Source organism: Hippoglossus hippoglossus, chromosome 14 (assembly GCF_009819705.1).
Source record: "Hippoglossus hippoglossus isolate fHipHip1 chromosome 14, fHipHip1.pri, whole genome shotgun sequence".
NCBI classification, from domain to species: Eukaryota; Metazoa; Chordata; class Actinopteri; order Pleuronectiformes; family Pleuronectidae; genus Hippoglossus; species Hippoglossus hippoglossus.
In genome coordinates, this window is record NC_047164.1 from 18,854,609 (window position 1) to 18,880,012 (window position 25,404).

At 41.2% G+C, this 25,404-nt stretch overlaps 2 protein-coding genes across 2 annotated transcripts; one reads left to right on the forward strand and one right to left on the reverse strand.

Annotated features, from left to right (window-relative positions):
- The first annotated feature begins 1,426 nt into the window (after positions 1 to 1,426).
- On the forward strand, positions 1,427 to 8,421 carry si:ch211-283g2.1 (sodium- and chloride-dependent GABA transporter ine). The gene is made up of 13 exons (XM_034606073.1): positions 1,427 to 1,595; positions 1,999 to 2,133; positions 2,216 to 2,420; positions 3,460 to 3,592; positions 3,682 to 3,816; positions 4,001 to 4,104; positions 4,187 to 4,311; positions 5,755 to 5,867; positions 5,958 to 6,098; positions 6,208 to 6,307; positions 6,512 to 6,612; positions 6,708 to 6,875; positions 6,993 to 8,421. Exons 1-13 carry the CDS (start codon positions 1,469 to 1,471, stop codon positions 7,143 to 7,145), a joined length of 1,740 nt encoding a protein of 579 aa, XP_034461964.1. The 5' UTR covers positions 1,427 to 1,468; the 3' UTR covers positions 7,146 to 8,421.
- dhrs11a (dehydrogenase/reductase (SDR family) member 11a) lies at positions 7,961 to 24,668 on the reverse strand. Its single transcript, XM_034606104.1, has 7 exons — positions 24,208 to 24,668; positions 10,903 to 11,112; positions 10,080 to 10,174; positions 9,343 to 9,472; positions 9,144 to 9,236; positions 8,994 to 9,059; positions 7,961 to 8,899 (listed from the first exon to the last, which is right to left on the reverse strand). Exons 1-7 carry the CDS (start codon positions 24,337 to 24,339, stop codon positions 8,858 to 8,860), a joined length of 768 nt encoding a protein of 255 aa, XP_034461995.1. The 5' UTR covers positions 24,340 to 24,668; the 3' UTR covers positions 7,961 to 8,857.
- Between the last annotated feature and the right edge of the window lie 736 nt (positions 24,669 to 25,404).

The following is a 25,404-nucleotide window of genomic DNA, read 5'->3' on the forward strand; positions in this document are numbered from 1 at the left end:
AGAGGAGCAGAGAGGTGAAGTCTATAAGTAGGTCTATAAGAATTCAAAATATAATTTTTTGTAAAAATTATATTATTTAGAAATGTTAAGATTAATTAAGTCTATCTTTACTTGAGCTTTATAACTCCATAGATAATTATTGTTAACCCATATATACTTTGACAATATTTGACAAATATCATTATAATATGATATATATAAAGTATATGTATGTATATAACTATAATGGTATTTGCAAAATATGTTGTAGAATTTTTTTAATTCGTATGCACTGTCAATGCAAAATTCAGAATCTCCACACTTACTAAACAATTATTGTTAAAAAGGAGTCTTTTCACTTCCAGCGACAAGAGTTATAGCTACTTGAACCATTAAAGGACCAGTGTTTAGGATTTAGTGAAATCTAGTGGTCCGTGCAGGCCCTCTTTCATGCCAGTGTTGTGTTTTTGTCCGTCCTGGAGTCTGTACTACAAAGGGAGTTCAACATACCCAGGATTTCTTTCGAGATCCAGCTGAACTTCACGTGTGGGAAAGAGATAAATAACTTGGGGCCACGAGATATGAATCTGTTCTTTACTTACAAGACCTGTGGAACTGAACTGAAGAAGCCTCTTGGATGAGAGATGACACGTTTTACTTAGTCACATGATGTAGACTCTATAAGTTTGACACATACTGTCTGTATTGACTCTGAGGACACACTGTGGTGGAAACGTTTGCAATTACTAGTCAATAAAAACACATGGACCTATTTCTCTGCACCATGTCTCAGAGAGAGAGGGGGGGAGGGAGGGATAGGGGCTGTCACTAGGTAAATCTGTAAACTATCTATCCCCCACTCCAAATAAATATTTAACTTCGAAGGATAAACCTTCTTAAAGATAGGGACGTAGTATTAAACTAGGTCTTTGTGGGCGGAGCTTTTATACAGCTTAATCTCTTATCTCCAATTGAACCTGCTCCGGAGCAGGTTAGCTGTTCAGCACAAGTGACCATGGATATTTACCCCGATAAGCGCAAACCCAGCTTCGTACAGGGCCCCGGGGCCTCTCTGATAACATGGCGCTGCAACAGCTCTGTGGATACGAACCTGCTTCAATGTAGATATGAAGAGTTTGAACAGGACGATTCTTCCTTTCAGGTTAAACTAATGAAAACATACTTCTGAAAATATTAAATTTCTGCTAATAGATACTAACTACTCTCTGAATAACTGTGTTGAAAATTGCCTTTTCAAAATACATTTCATATTCAAAACAACGTATCTGATGATTGACCTGTTAAGTAAGACAAATCTTCCCCCCTTTATGGGCCACAGTGCCACGGCCTGCTGTAGGCTGTCTTGCTAAGCTAATCATTAAGGATAATAAAAAGGAAGGTTATATCACGCAGGGCTACTTGAATTCTAGCCAACCATCCATGTAGTTTGAGCCCCGATGAGCGACAGTGGTGACACAGGGAGCAGAACATGGATCAACGCCTCAGCCGACCGACATGGAGCAGGCAGATAGAGTTCACTCTGGCCGGCATTGGCGCTGCTGTGGGCCTTGGCAACGTGTGGAGGTTCCCCTATCTCTGCTACAGGAGTGGAGGAGGTGAGAATTATTTAAAAAAGACCACCCTCTCCACAGGTTAACATAATGTGCTGTTAGTGAGCCCTGCATTTGTTTGTACTGATTATGTTAAAAAAAATTTCAAACTATTATTTGGATCACAAGTTATAAAATAGTTGCAGTGAACTTTGTGTGTAATTCGAGTTTACAAGCTCAAACTAAACAGATAAAGTCTGCACGTACAGTTGAGGAAGAACATTGGTTTATAATTGTAAAACAGTAAAAATGACCCAACACAGGTAAAAGGGAAACGCAGGAGCAGGATCACTTTAACAAAAGTTAAACATTAGATGATGCCATAAAAACAGTACCAGCGGGAGCTCCTTTGCCAGCAATGTATGTAATAGTTGACTGATGTGATATTTGACCATTATTTTACTGTCAGGTGCCTTTCTGGTGCCATACCTGTTCATGCTGGTGGTGTTGGGAATCCCTCTGCTCCACATGGAGCTGACTGTGGGCCAGTACACGAAGAGAGGGCCTGTCCTTGCTCTGGCTTATGTCTGCCCACTGCTGAAAGGTAGCATAACTGAAAGGTAAAACATGTCTATTTGTCTGACTGTGAAAGACATGATATTAACATTATTTTTGTCTGTCCTCAGGCGTGGGTGTGGCATCAGTGGCAATCTCCTTCATAATGTGCACCTACTACAATGTGGTCATCACCTGGGCTCTTTACTATCTCTTCAACTCCTTCCAGGCACCTCTGCCCTGGCAGAGCTGCAACAACACCTGGAACACACCTAACTGCACCAACCATGCCATCAACAGCAGCTACTCCTCCACAGCCAGCCAGGAGTTCTTCAAGTACGTCTCACTGTGTGGGAGAAACCCGCTCTGCTTCTTAGATAAATGGTGAAGTTGGGAATTACTTTCTAGTATGCAGTAATGGCATGTTGAAGATTTTTTGAAAGAACCAACACTGTTCATTGCAAACAGCTTCCTGTTGAGACAGTGGTGCGAAACCTGTCGTTTTCAAATTGGTGTACTCATGAAATTGTTAAATTGCCGTTAGTGGATAAATCTATAATCCAATATTTTTTTAATAATAAAAGTAAACCTTATTTACAAAGCACATTTCAAATCACATTTACAAAGGGCTTCACGAGAAGACAAAACAAAGGAAACAATTGAATACACTTTGAGATCACACGTCATGTGAGTACTACAGTTTATTGGTATAAGCTTATAGGTCAATATGTTGTGCCAGGTGTGTGATTTTATGATATCATATACAATGTGAGAGAAACAGAGGTGTGGAAAATTAGCAATGGCTGTATAACATATTTGGTAATGGCGTGCAGGCTTTTTCAACAGTGCTAAATAAAAGTCATGAATTTGGAAAGTATTGGACAAATCCAGATTTTTTTTACCTGTCAATAGCACGGATCAGGGATATCTGCACCAGGTTGCATGATGTTTCACCCTAATCCATAAATGGGTTGGTCTTAGTGGAGGAAAAGTTAGAGGCTCACGATCAAAGTCTGGAGAATTCATCCTTTAGGGACCATGAATGCCCATTGTTGATGTTAACTGAGTGAGAGACACTTGCAGGGCAGAATATAAAAGTTTGGTTGATAAAAATTTGTCAGCGATCAAATGTGGAGAGATAAGAACAAAACCGAAACCATTAGAGTGCAGAAAAATTAACGGGCCCAAAATGGAACCCTGTGGTTCACCACATATAAATACTTCCCTACCCAATGACCATCAGAGTAAAATGACTAATTTATCACAAAATAATTGGACTCATCGTTTTGTTATACTTTACTCAGGTATGAGGCATAATGTCAGGATTAATGCAGAATGTAATAATCTTGGAGACTTCTCTCTTCTCTTTTTGAAGAAATAAGATGCTTGAGCAGACTAATGGAGTGGAGGAGGCAGGAGAGGTACGCTGGGAGCTTCTCCTCATCCTCATTCTGTCTTGGATCCTCATTTACCTTTGTATCTTCAAGGGAGTGAAATCAACAGGCAAGGTGAGGGAGTGAGCGAGAATAGACTGAGCCAAAGAGAGAGATTGACGGACTGATGGTGAATCGCTTACCTTGTTTGTTTCTGTGTGTAGGTGGTGTACTTCACGGCTCTGTTCCCGTACGTCATCCTGATTGCCCTGCTCATCAATAATGTGCAGCTTCCTGGCGCATTAGATGGAATAACCTTCTTCATTGTGCCAAAATGGGACAAGCTGCTCTCAGTGGAGGTAAGAAAGAAGCAAGAGGAGTGCATGAGGTGGAGATACATAAATAAATGGTTCTGGATGACCTGACTGACACAGGAGGGTAGTCAGCCAACTTCTTATTTTGTTAACATTGACACAGGCATTGTTGATAGGTTTTGGCAGTGATGATCAATAGTTATGGATGAACATCCCCTCTGTGTTGAAGGTGTGGGTGAACGCTGCAGCTCAGATCTTTAACTCCATTGGGATTGGTTTCGGCTCCCTCTTGGCCATGTCCAGCTACAACTCCTTCAACAACAATATTCTGAAGTAATAAGACAGAAATCCTCTTATCCTTTTTCCCTCAGCAGAAGTAGAAAGTGATATAAAGAACATCTTCTCTTCCCAACAGGGACACCCTGACTATATGCATCATCAACTCCCTCACCAGTATCCTGGCAGGCTTCGTCATTTTCTCTGCCTTTGGATACATGTCTTATCTTCAGGGCATTCCTGTCAGCGATCTGGCTGTGGACGGTAAGAGAACAAAACCATAGTCTCATATCAAATCATCACAATTATAAATTCTGATTAGACTTGCCCATTTTTATACCTGGGTATCAGGGTAATATTTGTGTTTTATTTATAATTTAAATTAATTTACTTGCAGTAAAATAAGATATTTTACCCGTGTGAGGGTGTGAATGGTTATAAATCTGTTTTCTTGCGAGACAGTGCACCTGGTATTTGTTGCAGGTATTTGATATTTTTCACAGAGGAGTCAAGTGACCAAGCTGCAATTAAATATGAGTCATAATTCAAAATTTGATACTGGTCACCCTCTCGTCGGAGCCTCATGGATTCAGCAACATGCTGGAGGTGTCATGTCCCAGACTCAGAGTGTATTTCTTTTTCTTCAGCCAAGGAATTTATCTTTTTACCCCTGTCTGTTTGTTGGTCAGTTTGTTTCATTACAAGCAGGATTACATAAAAACAACCGAGCTGATTATTGCAAAACTTGGTGGAAAGATACGATATGGGTCAGGGAAGAACGTATTAAATTTGGTTCCATTATTTGTTTTTGTTTTTTCCTTTTCTTTAAGATTTAACAGACCATTGTGTTTTCCACATTTTCACAGTTTTTTCCAGGGAATAAGTCATGGATCCTGATGAAATAAATCAAGCATATATAGGGAACTGATTTCTATGAGTGTGGGAATTTTGGTGACGCTTGATTGAATTTAAGGAGAAGTTGGTGGAGGTCTGGTAGCTGTTGAGTGCCCGATGGTCCAAGACTTTGTAAGAGGGGGTCCATGAGCATATCATGGACATTTCTGAGGACAATTTTGAGTTAATTCTATGGTTTTATGTACTGGGGGACCCTCTACAGGTGCCCCACTCTGGTGCAACTGACTAGCATCATGGTGGTAAGACCAGTTTGGATTAGGGGATAAAAAACACTTAGCAAAGTTGCCTCGTATGAACAAATTCTATTGAAGCATTGATAGGTATAGGACAAATACATAGAAATATATTGTTTACCTGATTTCAGATTTTGGAGAATGACACGTGGGTGGTGATAGTGCACAGCAGCTTAACTCAATCTCACACGCCACTTGAAATGAAGGCTACTACTTGGAACATTTTTCAGTTATTTAAACATTTCTTTAACTAAAGATGTACATGAAATGTCCAAGTGCTTGAGCTGACATGACGTGTGTATTGTTAATCATTTGTATATATTATTACACACTGCTGTAGCAGTATGAAAGCTTTATGAACAGTACAGAGTATTTTAGCTCTTCATGTGTGTTTATATTGTCTCCATCAAGGAGTGTATAGTGAACAGATTAATTCTGCACATGTTGATCTTTCCCCTCACAGCTTTTTGTTATTACATGTCACAGTTTGTTCTTTAGAAGTGTCTTAATGATTTAGTTTTTAGTCTTCGTTGCCATATTGATTTTCTTGTGTATCCAGGTCCAGGACTGGTTTTTGTCATTTACCCACAAGCCTTTGCCAACATGCCTGTGCCTCAGCTCTGGGCTGTGTTGTTCTTCTTCATGCTGCTCTGCCTCGGACTGGACAGTGAGGTACAGTCAGGGAAATGCCATCATTTGGAGCTGTCCTAGAGAGATTCCGTATAACTTCTTATAATTTCTTCTAATTTCTTTTGTTGTCAGTTTGCGATGGTTGAAGTGATGGTGACCAGTCTGATGGATCAATTCTATCAGCAGCTGATAGGATTTTTCAAGAGGAAGGAGCTGTTTGTTCTCGCTGTCTGTGGTGCAGCCAGCCTTTTAGGAATTCCCTGTGTCATGCAGGTACAAACTCTACTTCATCACTGGTTGATGTTTCACCAAGTTATAACCAAACTGTAAGATCTTCAGTCTCACACCTGTTGTCCTAAACACTGTTTCTGTCTGTGTCCAGGTAGGAATCTTTGTTTTTCAGCTGATGGACCATTACACTGCGATCGTGTCCATCATGTTTCTTGCATTCTTTGAGGTTATAGCAATCTGTTGGAGCTATGGTAAGAAAAAGATGTTCGGCTCTAATTCGAATTTTAGTTGTCAGTTAATGTGATGATACACTTTAAACCAAACATGGATGCATCTCATCAATTTTGAGCCTTAATTTAGTATGTGACTTGCCATGCCACAAAGTCCATCAGCAACAACATAAAACAGACTGCTAACAGCTGAAAGTTTTTACTAAAGTAGTTTCCCAATCGCAGGTGTGAAGCGACTTTCAGACAACTTGGAAGAGATGACCGGGAAGAGAGCAAGTATCTTCTTCAGACTGTGCTGGCTGATAGTTGCTCCTGCACTGATCGCTGTAAGTAGGCAGGACCACCAGGACTTTCCCCAAAATGCAAGTTAGAGATCTATCCTAAAGTGTCACTACTGAACTTTGAATGTTTCTTTCTGCAGGTCCTCCTCATTTTCTCCATCCTACAATTCAAACCAGCCCGCTACGAGGACTACGTCTTCCCTCCCTGGGCTCAGGGCGTTGGGTGGGTCATTGCCATGGCCTCCATCATCTGGATTCCCCTGGGTGCAGTTCACACGTTGTGGGTGCTGCCTGGCTCATTCATGCAGGTGACCTACGTGTACTATTAACCTGTTCTCCATTCAAGGCTCTGCATTTAAAACTCATGCGAGTGTGTTACCACATCAAGCTGTGGGTTAATGTCATTGATTCATTTTATCCAACAGAAACTGAAGCTCTCGATCACACCACACAGCCTGGATGAGAAGTCAAAAAAGCCGTATAATGAGATGGGAGGAAAAGATGCATATCCAGTCATAGCTGTCATCAGCTCCAACTCTCTTGTAACTGAAAAACCTCACATTCAGACAAACCTCTGATACCTCATGATGTTCACATTGCCACCATTAGCTGCAGGTTTAACTTCATCTGGAAGTGTTTTGCTATTAGTCTTAAATCTTGAACAAACTTCTGGTAAAGAATTAAGCCTATTTATGCCACAGAAACTATTTGCATGATTGTGGAAACATGTTGCTGCATGTAGATTATTTAAAATGGACATTTTTGTAAGCATGTGAATTTAATTTGAGATTTTGTTGAACTTCTGGTGACCGTTTTGTTCGTTTATACAATTTTGTGGACAGATACGTGTTTAGAATCTGTTATTGTTGAGTGCATCCTCAACATCTGGCCTGCATTTCCTCTGGCGTGAGAGCTCCAAAGGACAAAGGAGGGGACTCAAGACATATACACAAACCTGACTGGTCTCTTGTGGACTTGACTTTGCTGAGGGTGCCATCTCTTGGACACATATATTAATGCAGATGTCGACAAATCTGTGATCAGGGGCCGTTATTGAATTCAGTACTTAATTTTTAGCTAATAACATGATAAAAATGACAATATTTAAAATCCATAGTTCAATACCAAGCTTCAGCTGTATGAACCAGTTCCCTTTTAACATATTGCACTGTAGAATTCATTGTGGCTGACTCATTTATTAGGTCAAATGCAACAGGGCACCGCGGATAAGAGATTATGCTGCTGCTTAACAGATGATTACATGGGTCATTCAACTCTCATGTCATGCTGTGTAATAAAAACATGTCACAAAGTCCAAAGATCGTCGCATTTCTGCAATGACAAGCTGATGCCTACAGTCTGGTGAACACATCACAACACATAACTTACTTCTGGGCAATCATTTTTATTTAATGAGAAATTGAAAGGTACACATCTCAAGGGTATACATGTGCAATGAGTTAACTTCCTCCCCTACATACGTTGCCAGTGTTTACTTGTTAAAACTCCCCACAAATGAATCAAAAGTGCAGAAGAAATGAAATTACACAGGCAAATAAAAGGTGGATTCGAAACCCATGTACTCAAAAGACAATGGCATTGGTCGTTCCCGATTCCTTGTACAGGGCTGAAAACTGGATAGAAAGGTAAGTGAATGTGTTTGTGAAAACTTATGGTGACTACAGGTGGCAGGATGCAAGTCAGTTCATGGTTAGTTACAGGAGTACAGGACATAGCATTGTCTATATTTAGTGAGTATGAGACCACATCTATTTATGATCAAAAGTTAAAATATTTATAAAACTTATTAATGGCAATTATACTTAAACTTCAACTTAAACTCTTTCCATTTCATTTCAAAAGGATATGTCATATGACCTACGAAAACAAACAACAAAAACAAAAAAAACATGTGCAATCAATGGCATAGTCTTCCCTCTGAAGTGATGGTCACGCAGATGACCATGTAGCACAGCAGCGGCACTCTCCGTTGTCATCTGTTCCTACTGTAGTCTGGAGTCAGCCCGGTTCAGGACCGGGCTCCGCAATTCATAAAACACTAGGTTGCTGCGTTCAGTAGTATTTTCGTAGTGGTTTGCAAAGTCTACGCCCTTCATTTCCTCGCACAGCCTCCTTAAGGCTCCAGTCCTCCTCAACCACATCCGAGCAGATCCAAAACAGCTGTAGTTGATTTGTTTTATCCCCCCTCCCTCCCTTGCCCAGCAGAGGTCGCTAAGGGGTCATAATGGCTGCTGTGTGTCCACTCCACCTGCAGCTTCCTGTTTGACTGCTACGACACCTGTTCGACCGGCCTCATCTGCATGTCTCCAATCTAAGGACAAGGACAAGAACAAGGGAGATCAATATTGAAGCCAAACCGTGTACTTGATGATATAAAAGCAAGATAAAGAGAGAGAAGGAGATACCTGGACGTGAGGAGGGGCACTGAGGACAAATGTGACCGCGCTGGCTATGTCTTCTGCTTTCAAACACTGAGAAGTGGAGACAAGAGTATTATTGATGCTGCAGCGCTCCTGTTATTTTCACTTTATTGAAATACATCTGTTGGCTCTTACTTTGATACTCTCGTACACTGCAGCTGCTTTCTCTGGATCACTGTCATGGTGCCGGAAGGCAAACTCAGTCTCCACTATTCCAGGAGATATACACTGTAGAGGAGGAACATGCATGAGGTGTGAACCAACTGTACGGAGTGATTTAAGTGATCCAGTGAGGAGAGAAGGATCTGCACACTGGGGGTGACAACTAACTTACTGTGGCTCTGATGTGTGTATTTGCTTCTCTGAGCTCTTGTCGTATCCCCTCAGTCAGAGCAGTCACAGCATATTTAGTTGCACTGTAGAAATGCACGTCAGCACTTGGCACCACTCGGTGTCCACTCATACTATAGAAGACAGAAGAGACGGACAGGATTTAATTAGAAACATTTGATTCAAGTCCAAATTAAATGAATGAATCTTTAAACTCTATAGCGTCTGATTTACTTGTCATGTTATGTTCAATTCCTCTTCTTTATGGTTAAATATTAATAAAGTGTCTTAGTAGCATTACAATAATAAAAGAGGTCAATATTAGCTGACTTCCACCACCAGGGGTCAGGTGGGGCTCACAGTTGACTTTACGTAAAGGATCAGTGTGTAGAATTTAGTGACATCTAGTGGTGGAGTCTAGTGGAGAAGCCTTCAATTGTCAAAGACTCAAAAAGGTGTTTAGTTTGTCCAGTCTGGGCTACTGTAAAAAACATTGCGACCTCTGTCGAGAGGACCCGCTCCTGATGTAAATATAAAGTATTTAAATATATAGGGCTTGTAAAATGTAGGTGATTACACACAAGTGAAAAAATCACTAGGATTATCTTATATTCAATAGTTCCCTTTCACCTCAATCTTCCACATTGAAACTTTAACTGATTAAAATCCCCTTGAACAAACTGGCAGAAGAATTTCCATATTGATCTTTACATTCCTGAGATTAGAAGATGCATATCTTACCTGTTAATATTAATGATGTGGCCATCATCCACATTCCTTTCCTTCATTGATTTGTATGCCTCACGGGTGCAGATAGACAAGGCCAAGACATTCACCTGCAGAGAAGGCAAAGACAGAAACTTCATGTATCATTTGCAGAAACCTGTTGTATCGTTAAATTAAATGTTTTGAATGTCATGTAATAACACTAGCAGTGTAGCTGAGTGCTGCTCACTGGGTCAGTGTGTTAGATCATCTGAACCTGCTGGTCATGTCCAGGTTGTGGTCTCTAATCTGCTATTGTAGTGATACTCATAGATGGTAGGTTTAAAGCCAACGTGGTGGGAAGATAGGGAGGTGACTAAACAAGGTCAGGGTACAGATTAAACGCAAGCTAAAAATACACTCCAGTACAGATTTATGTGGGGTGCCATGACAACAGATGGACGAGCGTTACAAATGCAGGACTCTGGAGACAGAGGCTTTAGAGCAGGGGGTCTTCGGTGGTCAAGAGCTCAATGAATCAGAAAGTAAAGTTCCAACAAGATAAATTGGGCTTCTTTCAATAGTGGGCCTCTGCTCTGTCAGGGCCTCCACTGAAACTGCCTCTGGGGGGGGGGCATCAGGATTAGTGTGTGTGTGTGTGTGTGTGTGTGTGTACATATACAAACATGAATGTGTTTACTCTTAACTCTACAAACACAAGAGTTCCCCTCACTCCATCAGAGTAACCATAACAAAATCTACAAAACATACACATAATTATACCCATTACAATTAAAAGTTTTCATTTCAGCTTGTTACTGCCTTGGCATTAATATTTGTGTGTCCGTGATCAACCCACATCGATCATGTTCCTCCAGCCCTCTGTCTTTCCGCTGAGCAGCGGCTCGCTGTGGGCCAGTCCAGCGTTGTTGATGCATACGTCCACGCCTTTGTGCAGCGTCTTTATTGCTGAAAACATGGACAGGATCTCCTCCTCGTTGGACAGGTCACACTTGTAGGGGATCAGTGTGCCACTGTAGCCTGCACTCTGACATTCTGCTGCCAGCTTCTGCAAAACACAAAATCAGACCCGAATTTAAACCCTGTATCAGAGTGAAAGAATAAAAAACTTTCTTTTTTTTTAAAACTGTAAAATGCCATATATTGATTTACAGGACTGAGACACGGTTGGCTAAGAGCTAGAAATAATTAACCTGCAGCATCATAACTAAGATAAGGGTTCCACCCTGCACCCTACCGACTCCGACGCTGAGAAGGCAGAGAGAGTGTGCAGCCATAAGATCAACGCCACATTGAGAGGGCAAGATTTGACACTAGTGCAGACAAAACCACACCTGCCTTATTATGTTTCTTTCCCTGATAATAAAAAGCATTTAAATAAAATTTCTACCAAAATCCAAATCATGACTGAAAGAGGAGCTTTGCGCTGCTGCCTCTTTCTTGAGGATACAGCTCGCCTGAGCCTGCAGCGGGCCGGGCAGGCTACGCTCCAAACAGGTCAGCTGGCTGTCCACCACTGTGAGGTTTGATACTAACTGACACACATCATCAACCCCCCTCCTTCGCTAGGCACAGCTGCACCAGTCACCTGATGTCTCATTCTGGGTGCCGGTCAGACAGCAGGGGCATGGATAATAAGGGCGGGGCTGGTGACAGACAGAGATGATGTGCAGCACTGTAACGCTCTGTGCGGGTGTGGAGCCGAGAGGATTACATTTCTAATGCAGGCATATTTGTTATCTTGGTTTTATTTAATACATGAGCATGCAGTTTCATTCAGATATATCCAGCTTTAAAGCATCTTTAGCTTTCAGACATGCACTGAACTCTCGAAAATCTGTTGACATTCTCCAGAGGGGCAGTATGTGAGAGCACCAATGTCCGAGTGAGAGGCTCTAGACATTCTCTGGAGTTTCTTTGGCCAGCCCCCCAGTACAAAATCCAGAGAATGTCCGAATGGGCCCACGTGATAACACAGCAGGAGATTCATGACAGAGTGGGCGTGATGATGCCATTAACACAACTGACGCAAACATTTAAAAGCGGTCCAATACATGTCAAACGTTTGCTAATCAAACACGCGTGATCTCCGCAGCAGAATTTATACGTTACATCCTGCCTCTGCACCCTGCACAACTGATTTGAAACATTTAGACTTGTTTTCGTGAAGTTTGCATCCATACTTGTGTCACCTGGAGCGTCGGAGACTGGATGTTTAAACCACTCCTCCATTATTACAGATTCAAACAATTAACAATATATATAATATAGATAAAATATAAATTGTGAAGATAGGAAGTCCATGTTTACCGCTCACTGTCAGGTATAAAACTAAAGCCAGAGAAGAGGCAGCACGATCTGATACCTGAAATTACAAGGCTACTTACGTCCAGAATGTAAATTAAGAAAACATAGGCAGAAAGTGGGACATCATCACATGATCTGCACTAAAGTCGCAGTTCGCAGCAGCCACTGCAGCGGCTCCTTGAAGATACTAAGTATACTTGTGAAGCCTGCTTTTTATAATCAGGATGAAATTGGATAAAGGGATCACTCTGGCTGTTTTCTAACAGAAGGCGTAATAGAGTTGATGCACCCTATCTCACACTTAGGAGTGTGTAGATTTCCCTGCTCTTCCTCTAAACCGTTTAACTCGGATTATCCAGAGGGGAAGCATTACACGAGTAAATCTGTCAAAATACAACATCACTGAAAACACTCGTCTCATCTGTAAAGACTAAAACTGACTATTTTGACCACATTGTAGAAAGGTGAAGTTGTGAGCCTGGTGCAGTTCAGCTGCAGTAACGCCTCTAATGCAAAGTATCTGAGCTGTCTTTAGACTGTGGCTCTTACATACACTTGTCTGGAGGGAAAGGCTTTCAGGCGGGAAGGAGATTTCAGGCTCATGAGTGGAGAGGCTCTTCTTTATTCAGAAAGGAGGTTAACGTAAAGGGGAAGCAAGGCCCATCTTTTGTTCCTGGGAGAGAATTACACTTAAGTGGGAGCAGCAGGGCAAACAGGCTGTGATCTTGGTCCAACTACAGGAAGTAGCAGGCTGTGAATGTGTGTAGATGTGTGTGAGAGAGTGTGTGTTCTGGCACCAGCTTTACTGCTGTGGTCAGTTCCAGCCCTCAGATGGGCTGTGCCTACAGACATGGCACTGCAGTCCCACAGATAAACAACCACTCTGAAAAGTGCAGCAATTGCATTGTTCGCGAATTGATTCTACGTACAGCTCATTCAAAACTAAAAAAAATATATAGAAAAGGTTTTGCATGTTCACAACCTTTAAAAGTATTAATAAACCTGTTAGATAAATTATTATGGTTGTCAAAGGCACACATGTGGCTAAGCAGACTTTCAAAATAAACTGATGCCATGTTTGTGGGCAGGGTGAATTGAAGGTGCACTTCTAAATCAATCAAATGCAACATCGGAATCCAATAAACCAAAATAGACCATGCAACCATTTTCCTCTAAAAGCAACATTCACGTTCTGAACTACCTTGTGTCTAGATTTTTCTACATTCGTCCACATTAAAAAACATTTTACATGCACAAACCTATTTTAACATCACCTGTATTATCACTTATTTTTATATGGTTTGGTCTTGTGTGCTTATGAAAGATTGCAGATACACAGACCTCAAACAAAAATCACTATTTGCAATTACTCAGACAGTCTTGATAAGACCAATGTTGAAACACAAAAACTCTTACAGCTCAGAAGACAAATAGTGTTACAACAGGTCATAAAGCCTGTACATGTCACAGTAATGGGTGTACATATACCCACACAGCACTCAGTCATATATGTACATGCCTACATAGTGACATTAAAGGCCTCTAACCCCTGCAGGGGGGCTGTTATATAAGGTCTACAATGCAAGGGGCATCACTATCCCGCGCCATGTTCAATCATTCACCCACTCACTTGGAACTGGTGTAAATGCACCAGCAAAACAACTCACTGGAGAGGAGGAAAGAGATAAAAATAAAAGATGCCAAAGTGCTGAGGGCAGACAAGCTTCATGAGAGGAGCCGATCGATAGCACAAGGCAAAAGCTATTAGCAGAGAAATGATATTAGTCTCAGGTTGACTGTGGAGTTCTTCCACACAACGGTGGGCTTGTGTTTAAGGGAAGCTGTGTCTCCTCTTATTCTCTGAAAAGACTGTTGGGTGGGTGGTTAAAAAAAATTAAATCAAAAGATGTAAATCAGTCACTAACCCCTTCCCTCTTCATCCTTCCTGTCCTGTCTCTGAAGTACCTGTGACACACAAAACTGTTTTTCCTGTCATAATGAATTTTCATCCTCATTACCGAGACTGTTGTCCAGTGATCACACAAAGTGTGGAAAAGGAGGGAGGAAAAGGGGGAGGATGGGGAGGGGTTGGCAGCCAAAATAGTGAAAAGGAGGGAGAGAGAAAATAAGAGCTTAAGCATACATACAGCATTAAAAACTGGATCATTCAGACTTCAGTAGGATTTTTGTAGGAGAACGATAGCACAGGACGGTCTTACAAGTAGAGCTTCATGGAAAAATCCACCGAATAGATAAACTCACATGTGACTAATTTAGTGCCAGTATTTAATTAAATGTACCCTCCATTTAGTGTTTTTTCCCTCCTGAGAACAGGGTGTCTGAGGAACACATCCAGTTGTGATTCTTTATTCCACTCATTATCCAGCTATACTACTGCTGTGTGACAATAAAAATAAACTCTTTCCAAGTTTTTGATCAGTCATGCCGAGTGTGGGGGTCAAAGGAGACATCAGGCTGATTGCAGCAGGGTGGAAAGGATGGTTTTGCAATTATCTCGTCTTCGTACAATGAAAGACGGCCACTATAAGAGGTCTAAAGGTTGAACAGGGCGGTTTTACAGCACTTCCCAGTGGGTAATCTAATCAAGTCAGGGCGATAAGAACATTTATTACACTCTTTGTTAGAAACTACACTCATTGACAGACTTAGGCTTTTCTGGAGAGTTCCAGGCATTGCATAAACATGGGTCAGTTTGGAAAACCTATATCAGCACTCTGAAATAATGTCACGAGTATCAGCAACTGTGGAGGCATAAATAAGTTTAAATCCTAACACAGTGCTGCTGGGTGATGAGTCAACGACAGCAGATGTTTGGTATGAGTATCTGGTTTAAATGAGAAGGCTTTTATAACCATGACAGCGTAGACAGAGAGCAGGCAGCCAGGTGCTGTGTAACAGACCGGTGTAACCAGTGCAGTCAGATTTTTTTCCCGACAAACAAAGTGATCAAATCCAGAGGCAGAGATTTATTCTAAATAAGAGAAGAAACTGTGAAAGGATGACATTTCTACAGAGAGCAGCCTTTATTCCTGGATTCACATGGCCGTCAGATGATTAAAAAAAATGACTCAATTTCTGTTGTTTGTAGTTGAAACATGCTGAGGGATGAAGTTTCCCTCTTGACGAATCATGTGCCTCCTCTTGCTCATGTGAGACTTTTTTTTCCCTGCCCCTGATGCTGGCGATCGTTACCACAACTTTTGCTCTCACTGCAAAAGCCCAAGGCCGACTCTGATACCGCATTGTAATGCATGCTGCGTTTGTGATAACTTAAACCCTGAGCAGACAACAAAAACAGACATGGGAGAGAGGCATGGAGACAGCGGTGATCTGACATAGTCCAAAAATTAAACCCTTTCAATCCGGGCCAGCCTGGGTTGGGCCTAAAGAGTGTGAGCTCAGAGTGGCCATAAAATGTTTCCAATATCAAACAAACACCCGGCAACAAATCCAATTTGGCTGATGTCAAAGCCAAAAACTATAAAATTAGCATTTTCTCTTGCCAGCCCCCCCAATGCCGAATGGTAATATTGAACTTGGTGAACTCAAGTTGTCTTTGTGCTGTAGATTCATAGAATCCTTTCTTTCTCACTCTGCTGTCACTGCTACAACATACACCCACTGAGAAACACCAAAGAAATACTGGGTAGGGTTGTGCTTTGCTCTGAAAACAGCCGCAGGTCTTCTGATGTTTGATGTGAACATTAACTGGAGCTCCTGAGCTGTATCTGCATGACTGTATGCACTACACTGCTGCCACATAAGGTAATTGCATGCTAATATCATGAATAAGCACGTTACAAGTGCCAGCCTGCTGCAACAGTTGCACATAGCAGTTCCATGACATCTTCTTCCATTGTACAATAAGCCTCCCTCAAATACACACAGAGAGGAGCTTTTCAGCAAGTGTGTGACAGAAGAGGACAGGAAACACCCTACCTATCAGAGCAGGAGGCCCGGAGAGTGGATGTCAATGCCAGTAAATGTTAAAGATAGGCACAGAGAGGACAGCACTGTGGTGGTGCAGGGAGAGTGGCTCATAGGGGTCACAGAGCCGTCTAGTCAAATCAGACTGGTAATTGTATTAAGACCCAGTTGATCCAGCATCATTAATCAATGGGTGATTAAAAATACTCCAGACTTGAGTTATTTATTGTGAGCACTGAAAAATGTAACAGATCTAAATGTTTGTATTTTTTATATAAATGTAGTACTGGTAACAATGTAGTGCTGCAGAGATACACATTTAAAAACATTTTTGCTATTGAGTTTCAGAGAAGATTATCTCACCAGATTTTGAGTTGAGACTACAAACACAATCTTAATATCCGATTCCATAGACTCTTACAGGGCGTATTAATCCATTAGTCTGAACTATGGTACTTACTCATTCAGGTATACTAAAGTAAAAAGCCTGCCAATATGGAAAAGCTGAATATTAAATTGGAAATTTACTGTTGAGGCTGGTCTTGTGGGACTGTTACGGTAAAATAAAATGGCTTCTCATCAGCAATAGCATCACCTACTCTTGATTCATAAATCTGTGCTATACATTTTTAATCATATCGATAATTCACAGAACATATATTTAATACATTAATAAAGAATGCACTCAACATGTCTGTCAGACGTACAGGATACAAACAGTGTGATTTGCTGAGGGGCAGTGAATGTAAATATAACCTTTGTTTACAAGGGCCCTCCACAGGACACCATTTAATTTGAGGCTCAAGAGCTACATTCAATTTGAATCAGTTGAGTTTTGTTATAGTTGTAAACTATTAATTATCTTTAATCAATAACTTTGATCAATAACCTTTTTCTCACACGCATTCCTAAATAAATCCATACTTTAGGGCTCTTATCATATGGGACAATGACTGAAAAGGCAGACTCAGCCACTACTCCTGTGGGAGCTGGTTATGGAGCCCAGTTGTAAGTGAAAGCAATTTGAAGGTTTTCTAAAAACGTTCATCGCATTTCCCCCCTTTGTCAGCACGGGTCGCCCGCATAACCTGCATCGGATATTTCTCTCCAGCTTAAGAAATGGAAATGTTGTTATGTGTTGTGTTGGTGTGAATGTTTCTTCTCTCGGGAGCAGAATCCATGGACACATGATGGATTATCAGTTAGAGCCTCTGTCAGCTCACAGCTCAGTGGAAAAGCTTTCTGCATGGGTAAGACAGAAGCTTGAGAGCTGAAGGGGCCATGAGGCAACTCTCTGAGTCCAGGAGAATTGTCATGGGAAGTCAAATAACTGCACAGGAGCAGACAGCAATGCTGACACACCAAAAGGAACAATCTTAAAACCTAGTGATTGAACTATTCATAGAGACTATATTTAATATGCAAAGGCGATTTTGCAATGCTTACGTAGTTTTGGGGATATGTTTAAACAACGATCTAACTGTGCATTTACACATCACACCTATCAATACATTTTAATGATTAGAAGGAAATAGACACAAAATATAAAAAGAAGAATCAGGGCACAAAGTGATGAAGAGGGAATGAGACAAAGAGAGTAAAACTGTCTGACCTGACCCACTTCAAATCCTTTCTGGGGTGAAATCTATTCACTGTGTTTCAACGTGTACAGACACAACCCAGAGGAGGCGGCGGAGACAGCGGGACGCTGATTGACTTTTGTTGTGTCACCTCAGCTTTTGAAGCATGACTGAGCATTTCTTGGCTCCTTCAGAATGGGCACCAAATCAAAGCTGGTCAACCGTGGTCTGAAATTGACCTCCTGGCTCACCTGCCGAGGGCTTTGAGTTTTAATTTAGGATTTACGCGCTCAAAGAATACATGCTTAGGCTGGCTGAGAAGTGTAGAGGATTCTGCTTTATGCAGAGCTGCATTCACAGGCAGCCAATCAGCCAGGAGCCTGTTGGATAGGGCCTATTAGCCCACTTGAATAATGTGTTGGTCAATTGTGTCAAAGTCTTTAAACAGGCAGAGAGAGACTATATCCATGCTAATTAAAGTTTTAAAAGCTTTAATACTAAAATAAAAGCTGAACAGATGGGCATTTTTTGCCCATAAAACAGGAATCAGATTGTCTATTTGTCGCTTAGTTACAGAAAATACTTAACAGCAATAGTGAAATGTAAGACCAAGGATTTCTTCTCTTGGACTGACGATGAGGGGGAACCGTTACTGACACAAAGCGTTTACAACGTTCTGCCTTCACCCCTGGTAGTCGAGTCGTGACTTGATAAGAGCCAATCAGGAAGTGAATGCGGATGAATGCATCCCTGAAGTTTTCAAACAAAAATGAGGCCAGATGCCTTTCCAAAAGTCTCTGTTTTAGGCGCAGGAAAGCGCTGGAATAGTGCGGATTCCACGTATAAAAGTAGCAAAAGAAACACGTTTCAAAACTAAAACGTATAGAAGTATGGAAGTAGCCACAAAATGCATAGTAGCCGACTATGCATTTTGTGGGTATAATTTCAAATAGATTGGAAGCTTTGCAAAACTGAATTTGATCTAAAAAGGCCAAAATCATCAGTCCGTTACTTAAGCCATTTTCAAACATGAACCTCCGCACTTTCTCCGGAGTTTGCCTTTCACATATGAAGAACACAGCAGGAGATTCTCCAGTCAGAAGCTTACACAATAACGCAGATCTCCAGAGCGTTTAGGCGAGAGGTGGAGCAGCATGCAGAGGCAGGATGTAACATATACAGTCCGAAACACTGAAAGCTCTCGGATCTTGTTGTCTTTCCAAGTTGACATCTTCATCGGCATCTACTATGTTTATCACACCTCTTTTTCATTCCAAGATATTTGTATTATTTTTGTTTTGAACCTGGACACTCTGGCATTATCCAGGAATTTGACTAGGGGGCTGGAAGGAGAAACTCTGCAGCAACTGACTCAGATGTTTGCATTCTCACATATGGCCCCTGTTGATCATCCAGAGTTCAGTGCATGTCTGAAAGCAACTTTATACTCCTTGTATTCTCAGCAAAATATTGAGACATTACATTATTTGGTCAGCATTGAAAAAAGCAGTAAGAATACTAACACAAGCTCAGTGTATGCCAACCACAAACGGTTGAGCACGAAAAAGTAATTCTGTTTGCCTATTTTATCTGATCTAAAATTGTAGCAGCCAATGCTTTTACATTTTGACAGATGTCTGTACAGTGCGAAGCCTCAAAGCACCAAGGTAATTCAGTTTCACTGTATCAATCTTAAATGGACTTGCAGTACAAACAGATTTGTTATCTAGATGGAGATGCCGTTTCTGCATTCAGTCAGAGTAACAAGTGTGACTACAGAGAAATCCTACACAGTACATAACGGTTGATAAATTATTTCATTAACCAGTAAAGCGCAACGTCTCCGGTTTTGTGGCCCGTCCTTCAGGCCCTGATAAAAAGCCATGTTCATTGATTTGTGACTTGTTTCTAACGAGTGTGATGAGTTGGGTTTGGATTATTTTGCAGAAACAGGAACTAAAAACTATACTTTCTAGATGCACAGGCAATCATTTGAATCATCGACTATGTGACAGACCCCACCCCATCCCACCCTTTGCCTCTGCAGAAACAATTGCAACAGGCTTATCTTACATTAGAGACTGTAGGCATGAGATATGACAACTAAAACTCATAAGCAAACCAGTTATGGGAGATTCATACAACAAGTAGACTATAAAAAGTTTTAAAGCAAGTATTTTTTTCTTTTAAAAAATACATTATTTCTTTTGCCATGGAGGTTATGTTCAAACCAGATTTATGTTATGTCACATAAATCTGGTTGTTGGTTTGTTTAATCGACAGCAGGATTACACAAAAGTACTGAAGCAATTTGCATCAAACTTGGTGAATGGTAACTGCAGGGTGAAGAGCCCTTGGCATTTTTGTGCAGATCCAGATCCAGAGGCTGCCTCTAATCTCTGGAACATCTTAACCTGTTTAGACCTGAGTCACGTTTATATCACTGCTTAAGACTCACCTCCTCTCCCTGGCTTTCATTTCAAGTGGAGTTTGATACCTTGATTTCATCTGCTATTGTGCAATATTTAATTGTCAAATATTTATGATGTTTGACGTTTTATTGATTTTTTATTTTCTCCACTGATTCTCGTTTTTTATAAATACTTTTATTTTATTTTCATATTTGAAACCTGTTCACGTGTTTATAATTAAACGTCTTTGATTTTAAGGGGCAGAAAAATGATTTTTTTAAAGTAATTTTACTTAACATGGCAAGATAAGGCCTTTTTGGGTATTTTCAACAACTTCTCAGTAAACAATGTTAGGATCTTGATGTAAAATAATCCAATATTGAGGATTATCTGGATAAGGTGGAGGAATAAACCCTCCTAGGTGCCTTTCTAGTTTGATTTGTGGGAATTAGCAACAAGAGTTCATTCTCCCATAACTGTGTATTTACTACTGCATCATATTGTGCTTGGTAAGCAGGTACATCCAAACCACAGATATGGGCTATGTGGGCTGGAGGGCCTTAGAGGTCTATTCAGTCAGTAACTAGCTGTCCTCTTCTTCCTCTGAGTCAGATGTGAGCTCAGGACAAGCCTTCTAATATGGAAGCAGTCTCACAAACAACATGCGTATAGTCTTTGGACACGTCTCCACTTTTATGGTGGCCCTCCTCAACACACTTTCACAAGCATTAATGAGAAGCTGTGTTGCTGCTACTTGGATGTGTCCTGTTGCTTCCATTCCTGCTCAGAGCCCATGGTGACCACACGTCGCCCTCCAGCTTGCTGCTCCCCCACTGCCTAGTGCATAGTCTCACAGAGACAGCAAAACAATACTGCTGCCACAACTCTCCACTCCCCCTCTCTCCATGGTTTGTTTACAGACAAAAACCTAATACATTTAAATACATTTGGCCATCATTTTATCTGGTCTACGTTGAGGTTAAAATACTGCTGTAAAAAATGTCCATAAAAAAACTTTTAATCTCCTCAAGTAAAGAAATGAACACCAATATGGAAGTCAAGAACAATTACTTGGTGATAGACACTTGCATCCCCCACTAGCAGCATGCCAGGTTTGGCACAACTACAGCAAGAACCCAGTTTACATAGCAGAGAGGGCACAATACTGGCTTTGTCCCTCAACTCACACAGACATCTCTCTAAAAGTCTTGTACAGTCCCTCGTGGAGAGAGCAGAAATCTGTCAGTCTATACAACCTCACATCTTCCAGTCATTCGGCCAAATATTCAGTTTATGGAAGCTTGGTTTCATGTATTGTAATCCATATTTAAGAATAATTGAGACTGCTCTGGCTGAGCTGCAATCACGTTAATGCTGACAGACATATTAAAAAAAAGGCACCATAAAGATTTTAAATGTTATGACCTTGTTGTTGTCTTGCACAAGTAATATAAGAGGGCTGACACAAGCTGTGGCAGTTAACTATTGACAGGAGGGACCATGTGACCAGAGTATGAATGGAGGGAGGTTTTCTATTGCGCAATTCACACTCACTGTATGCATGTATGGGCATGAGTGTGTGTATGTGTGTATGTGTGTGTGTGTGTGTGTGTGTGTAGCCAAGGTGGGGGAAATGCTTGCATGTCAAAAACAAGACATTATTGAAACATGAGAAAAATATTCACTTAGAAGTAACGTGCAGTACACGCCTGTTTGTCCGTATTGCAACTACCTTACTGCAGACTGGAAATTGATTTGTTGATTGAGTAAAAAAAAAAAAACAGTAACAACTATGATGATCGCCAAACTGTTTCAGACCTTTTTCTATTAAAAATTCAGAGGATGCAACATTTTTTCAGTATGAGGACTACAACACATTTGAAGTCATATCTCGTGCTTTGGGAAGCTTAGGTGGGTATTTTTCACTCATATTGGACATTACATAACTGTCAGATTAATTAATAATGAAAATAGCTCTAGCTATAGAACAGAACAATGCACTATGGAGAGAAAAGATTGGCACATGATGACAAACTATTCTAACTAAATCCTGTCCCTTGCTTGTGTCGGTCTTTTGTAAACAGCTTGACACTGGAATATCAGAGGTCATCAAGTTTATATGCAACACAATATCACATTGATGGCCCCCGGTTAAAAGCTGACTGAACTGGAAGGAGCTGCCTTCACCACAGCTCTTCACATTAACGGTGAAGAACAGTAAGATGTACAGTACCTTATTCATCTCTTTAGCCTAGATCTCTACCAGCTTAGTTACAATTAATTATAACAAGTTACAATTCAGATTAATTAAATAAACTTAATTACATAAACTCAAATCTAACTACATCAGAGGGATTATTTATGTGACTGCTACTGTATAATGCCACTGTGTTTTATGACTCGCAGTAGATGACACTCTGTACAACACCTAAATATTCAAATATGACAATGATGTGAACAATGCAAGGCATGCTGAACTCTGCTTTATGAAAAACACACCGGACGACATACAGCAAGAAGCTAAGATATCTGTGGAGTGAGGAGAGTAAGGCTTGATTACTGGCTGACAAGATAAGCAAGGTGCAGTGCCTTATGGCTTATGGTTAGACAAGAGTTAGTGGGGTGGGGCCACTGTCACCTGCTCTAAGATATTCATCACCAAAGTCTTTGTGCCAGAATGTGTGTCACAGGAGTTGAATTAAAACAACTGCGACTATTTTGAAAATCAGCCTCCCATGTTGGCCTTCATAATTAATTCATTTTTTGGTTAAACTCCCTAAAAAATTCCCTGAGTTCAAAACACAGATAACAAATTTCATGATGAGAGCGGGACCTGAATAATGTTCTGACTTGTCTTTCCTTATCACAGAGGGTGTGTCTTAAGATCTCTGTGACACGACTAACAGAGCAATGACCTCAATGTGATATGTGTATCGGATCATGTTTATCCCAAACCTCGAGCAGAGATGAATAGTGTGGCTCAAAATCGAGGTGTGAAAATAAAGGAGATTATCAGTGGAACAGTGTGTTCATAGGAAATTAAACAGCTCGGATTGTTGGTAATTGATCTTTAGAAGATACATACAATACACAATTAGGAACTGTATGCAGGATGTTTTATTTTATTAAGGTTATTGGTTGATACGTCCACTGACCAGAAAGTGTAGTGAGGAAACTTGACGCTACCAGAACAAGTTTATTACTAAAGACTGGCAGTGGGTGAATTAGGGCTTTGAGATGATGACCTACTATTTGTCTGTCCCGCACAATGGTCAGTTGTTAGCAGGTATCATGCTTGTTTTAAGGGTCATTTAACACAGACGCTGAACCTCTGACAGGCTCTGATGGTCTGCTGACCTCTGACCTCTCTGGAGCAGGTCAACCTTAAGAAACAGGTTTTCCCCTCCCCAACAGCAAACAGACATGAATAAAGAGCAAGGGTTTGTGGGATATGTAGTGACAGGATCTGCAGGGGGAGCATCAGTGGTGCTTTATGGTACAGGGGCACTGTGAGACATCACATAAGTTAAGTGGGCCATCAAGCTACAATACAATTACGTCCCTGTAAAGTTGTAAACACTAGCTTGTCGTGATTTAGCTTTGGTTTACACCTCTGGCGAGCCCACTGTTTACACACGGTTTAGTTATTGCCTAATGTAACATTAGTTCATTTAGTTTTATTCTTAACACTATTCAAATGAATGAAGCTCCTCTTCTTGAATTAAATAGGTTACTTGACTTGCTACTGTCCACCACTGGGGCTTCCTAGCTGAAGTTGTGAAGCTAACGTTAGCTAGCGGTTAAGGTTAGGGGGCTAGTTTTGATGTCGTAAAGCTAGCTTCTCCTATGCGTGTCGGAAACACTTAACGGCCAACGACACTCAACTAAATCACCCACCTCTATTTTGTCGACGTTCCTGGCACAGCCGACGACCCTCATGCCTTGCTGGACCAGTGCCCGGGCTGTAGCCGCTCCAATTCCCACCGAGGCTCCGGTCACCAGGGCCACTCTGCCTTTCCACCGCTCCATCTCTCCTGCCTGCTGCCTGCCGCTTGCCTGCCTGCCTGAGCGGGCACTCCGAGCACCAAAGCACCGCTCCTGCTGCTGCTGTAATGTCCCGTCTGCTCAAATCACTGTCGCAGTGGTTTTAAACAAGCGATACAATCACACGAAGGGACGCGGCAGCTACGAGCTCCTGCCTGAGTCTGCAGCATCCAGGACGGCGGCAGCCAGTGGACCTGAAGCCCGGATCCATGCGCTCCGCTGGATGAAATATGAAGAGAAGCAGTGTGCACAAATGTTTGGTTCACGTCACCTCCCACTTCGTTTTTCAGCCCACGAGCCCCGAGTTTTCTCATTGCGTGGTCATCTATCGTCATCTATCGCCATCTAGTGGATTCAACTAGCCATGACTGCGTTGCGTGTTGCCTTCACGCTTTCCTATAATCAAAGCTTTTAGACACTTTTTTTTAACTCAAGATCACGTTATGGGCCATCATATTTTTGTTTTCTATAAATCAACCCCCTACATACATGTCCCTGCTGCGACACAGCTGATAATGTCATCGAACATATACATGTAGCAACTGAAAACATACAGCAATGGCAATGTCAACACGTGGTATTAAATCAGCCTTTAAGGCTATTTAGGAAAGATGCAGCTGTATCAGAGAATTTATGAATGTAGAGAATATATTTAATACCGTTCTGGCTGCATCTTAACTGAGAATAGTCTAATTTCCTATAGAAAAGGAAAGGCAGTGAAATCACCATGCACTCACTGAACCCAACTCCAGGTACTGTGTGAGGAATTCATTCATGAATTTGGTTGACTTAGATTTTCAGTGAACTATACATTTAAAATACAAACTGAAATGGGGGAAAGAGATGATCAAGGGTAAATATTATTAGTTTAGCAAGAAAGCCTTGCAGTATTTGCAGAAGATAAAAAGCTACATATTATTTGGTTTAATTCATACTGAATATGCAAAAAAGAGTATCTGTTTAACTTGAATTTTTTCAGATTTGCGGACACTGGAATATTCCTCCAGATGTCCAGTTCCCTGATTGTGATAAACTTCAATAGAGATGTTG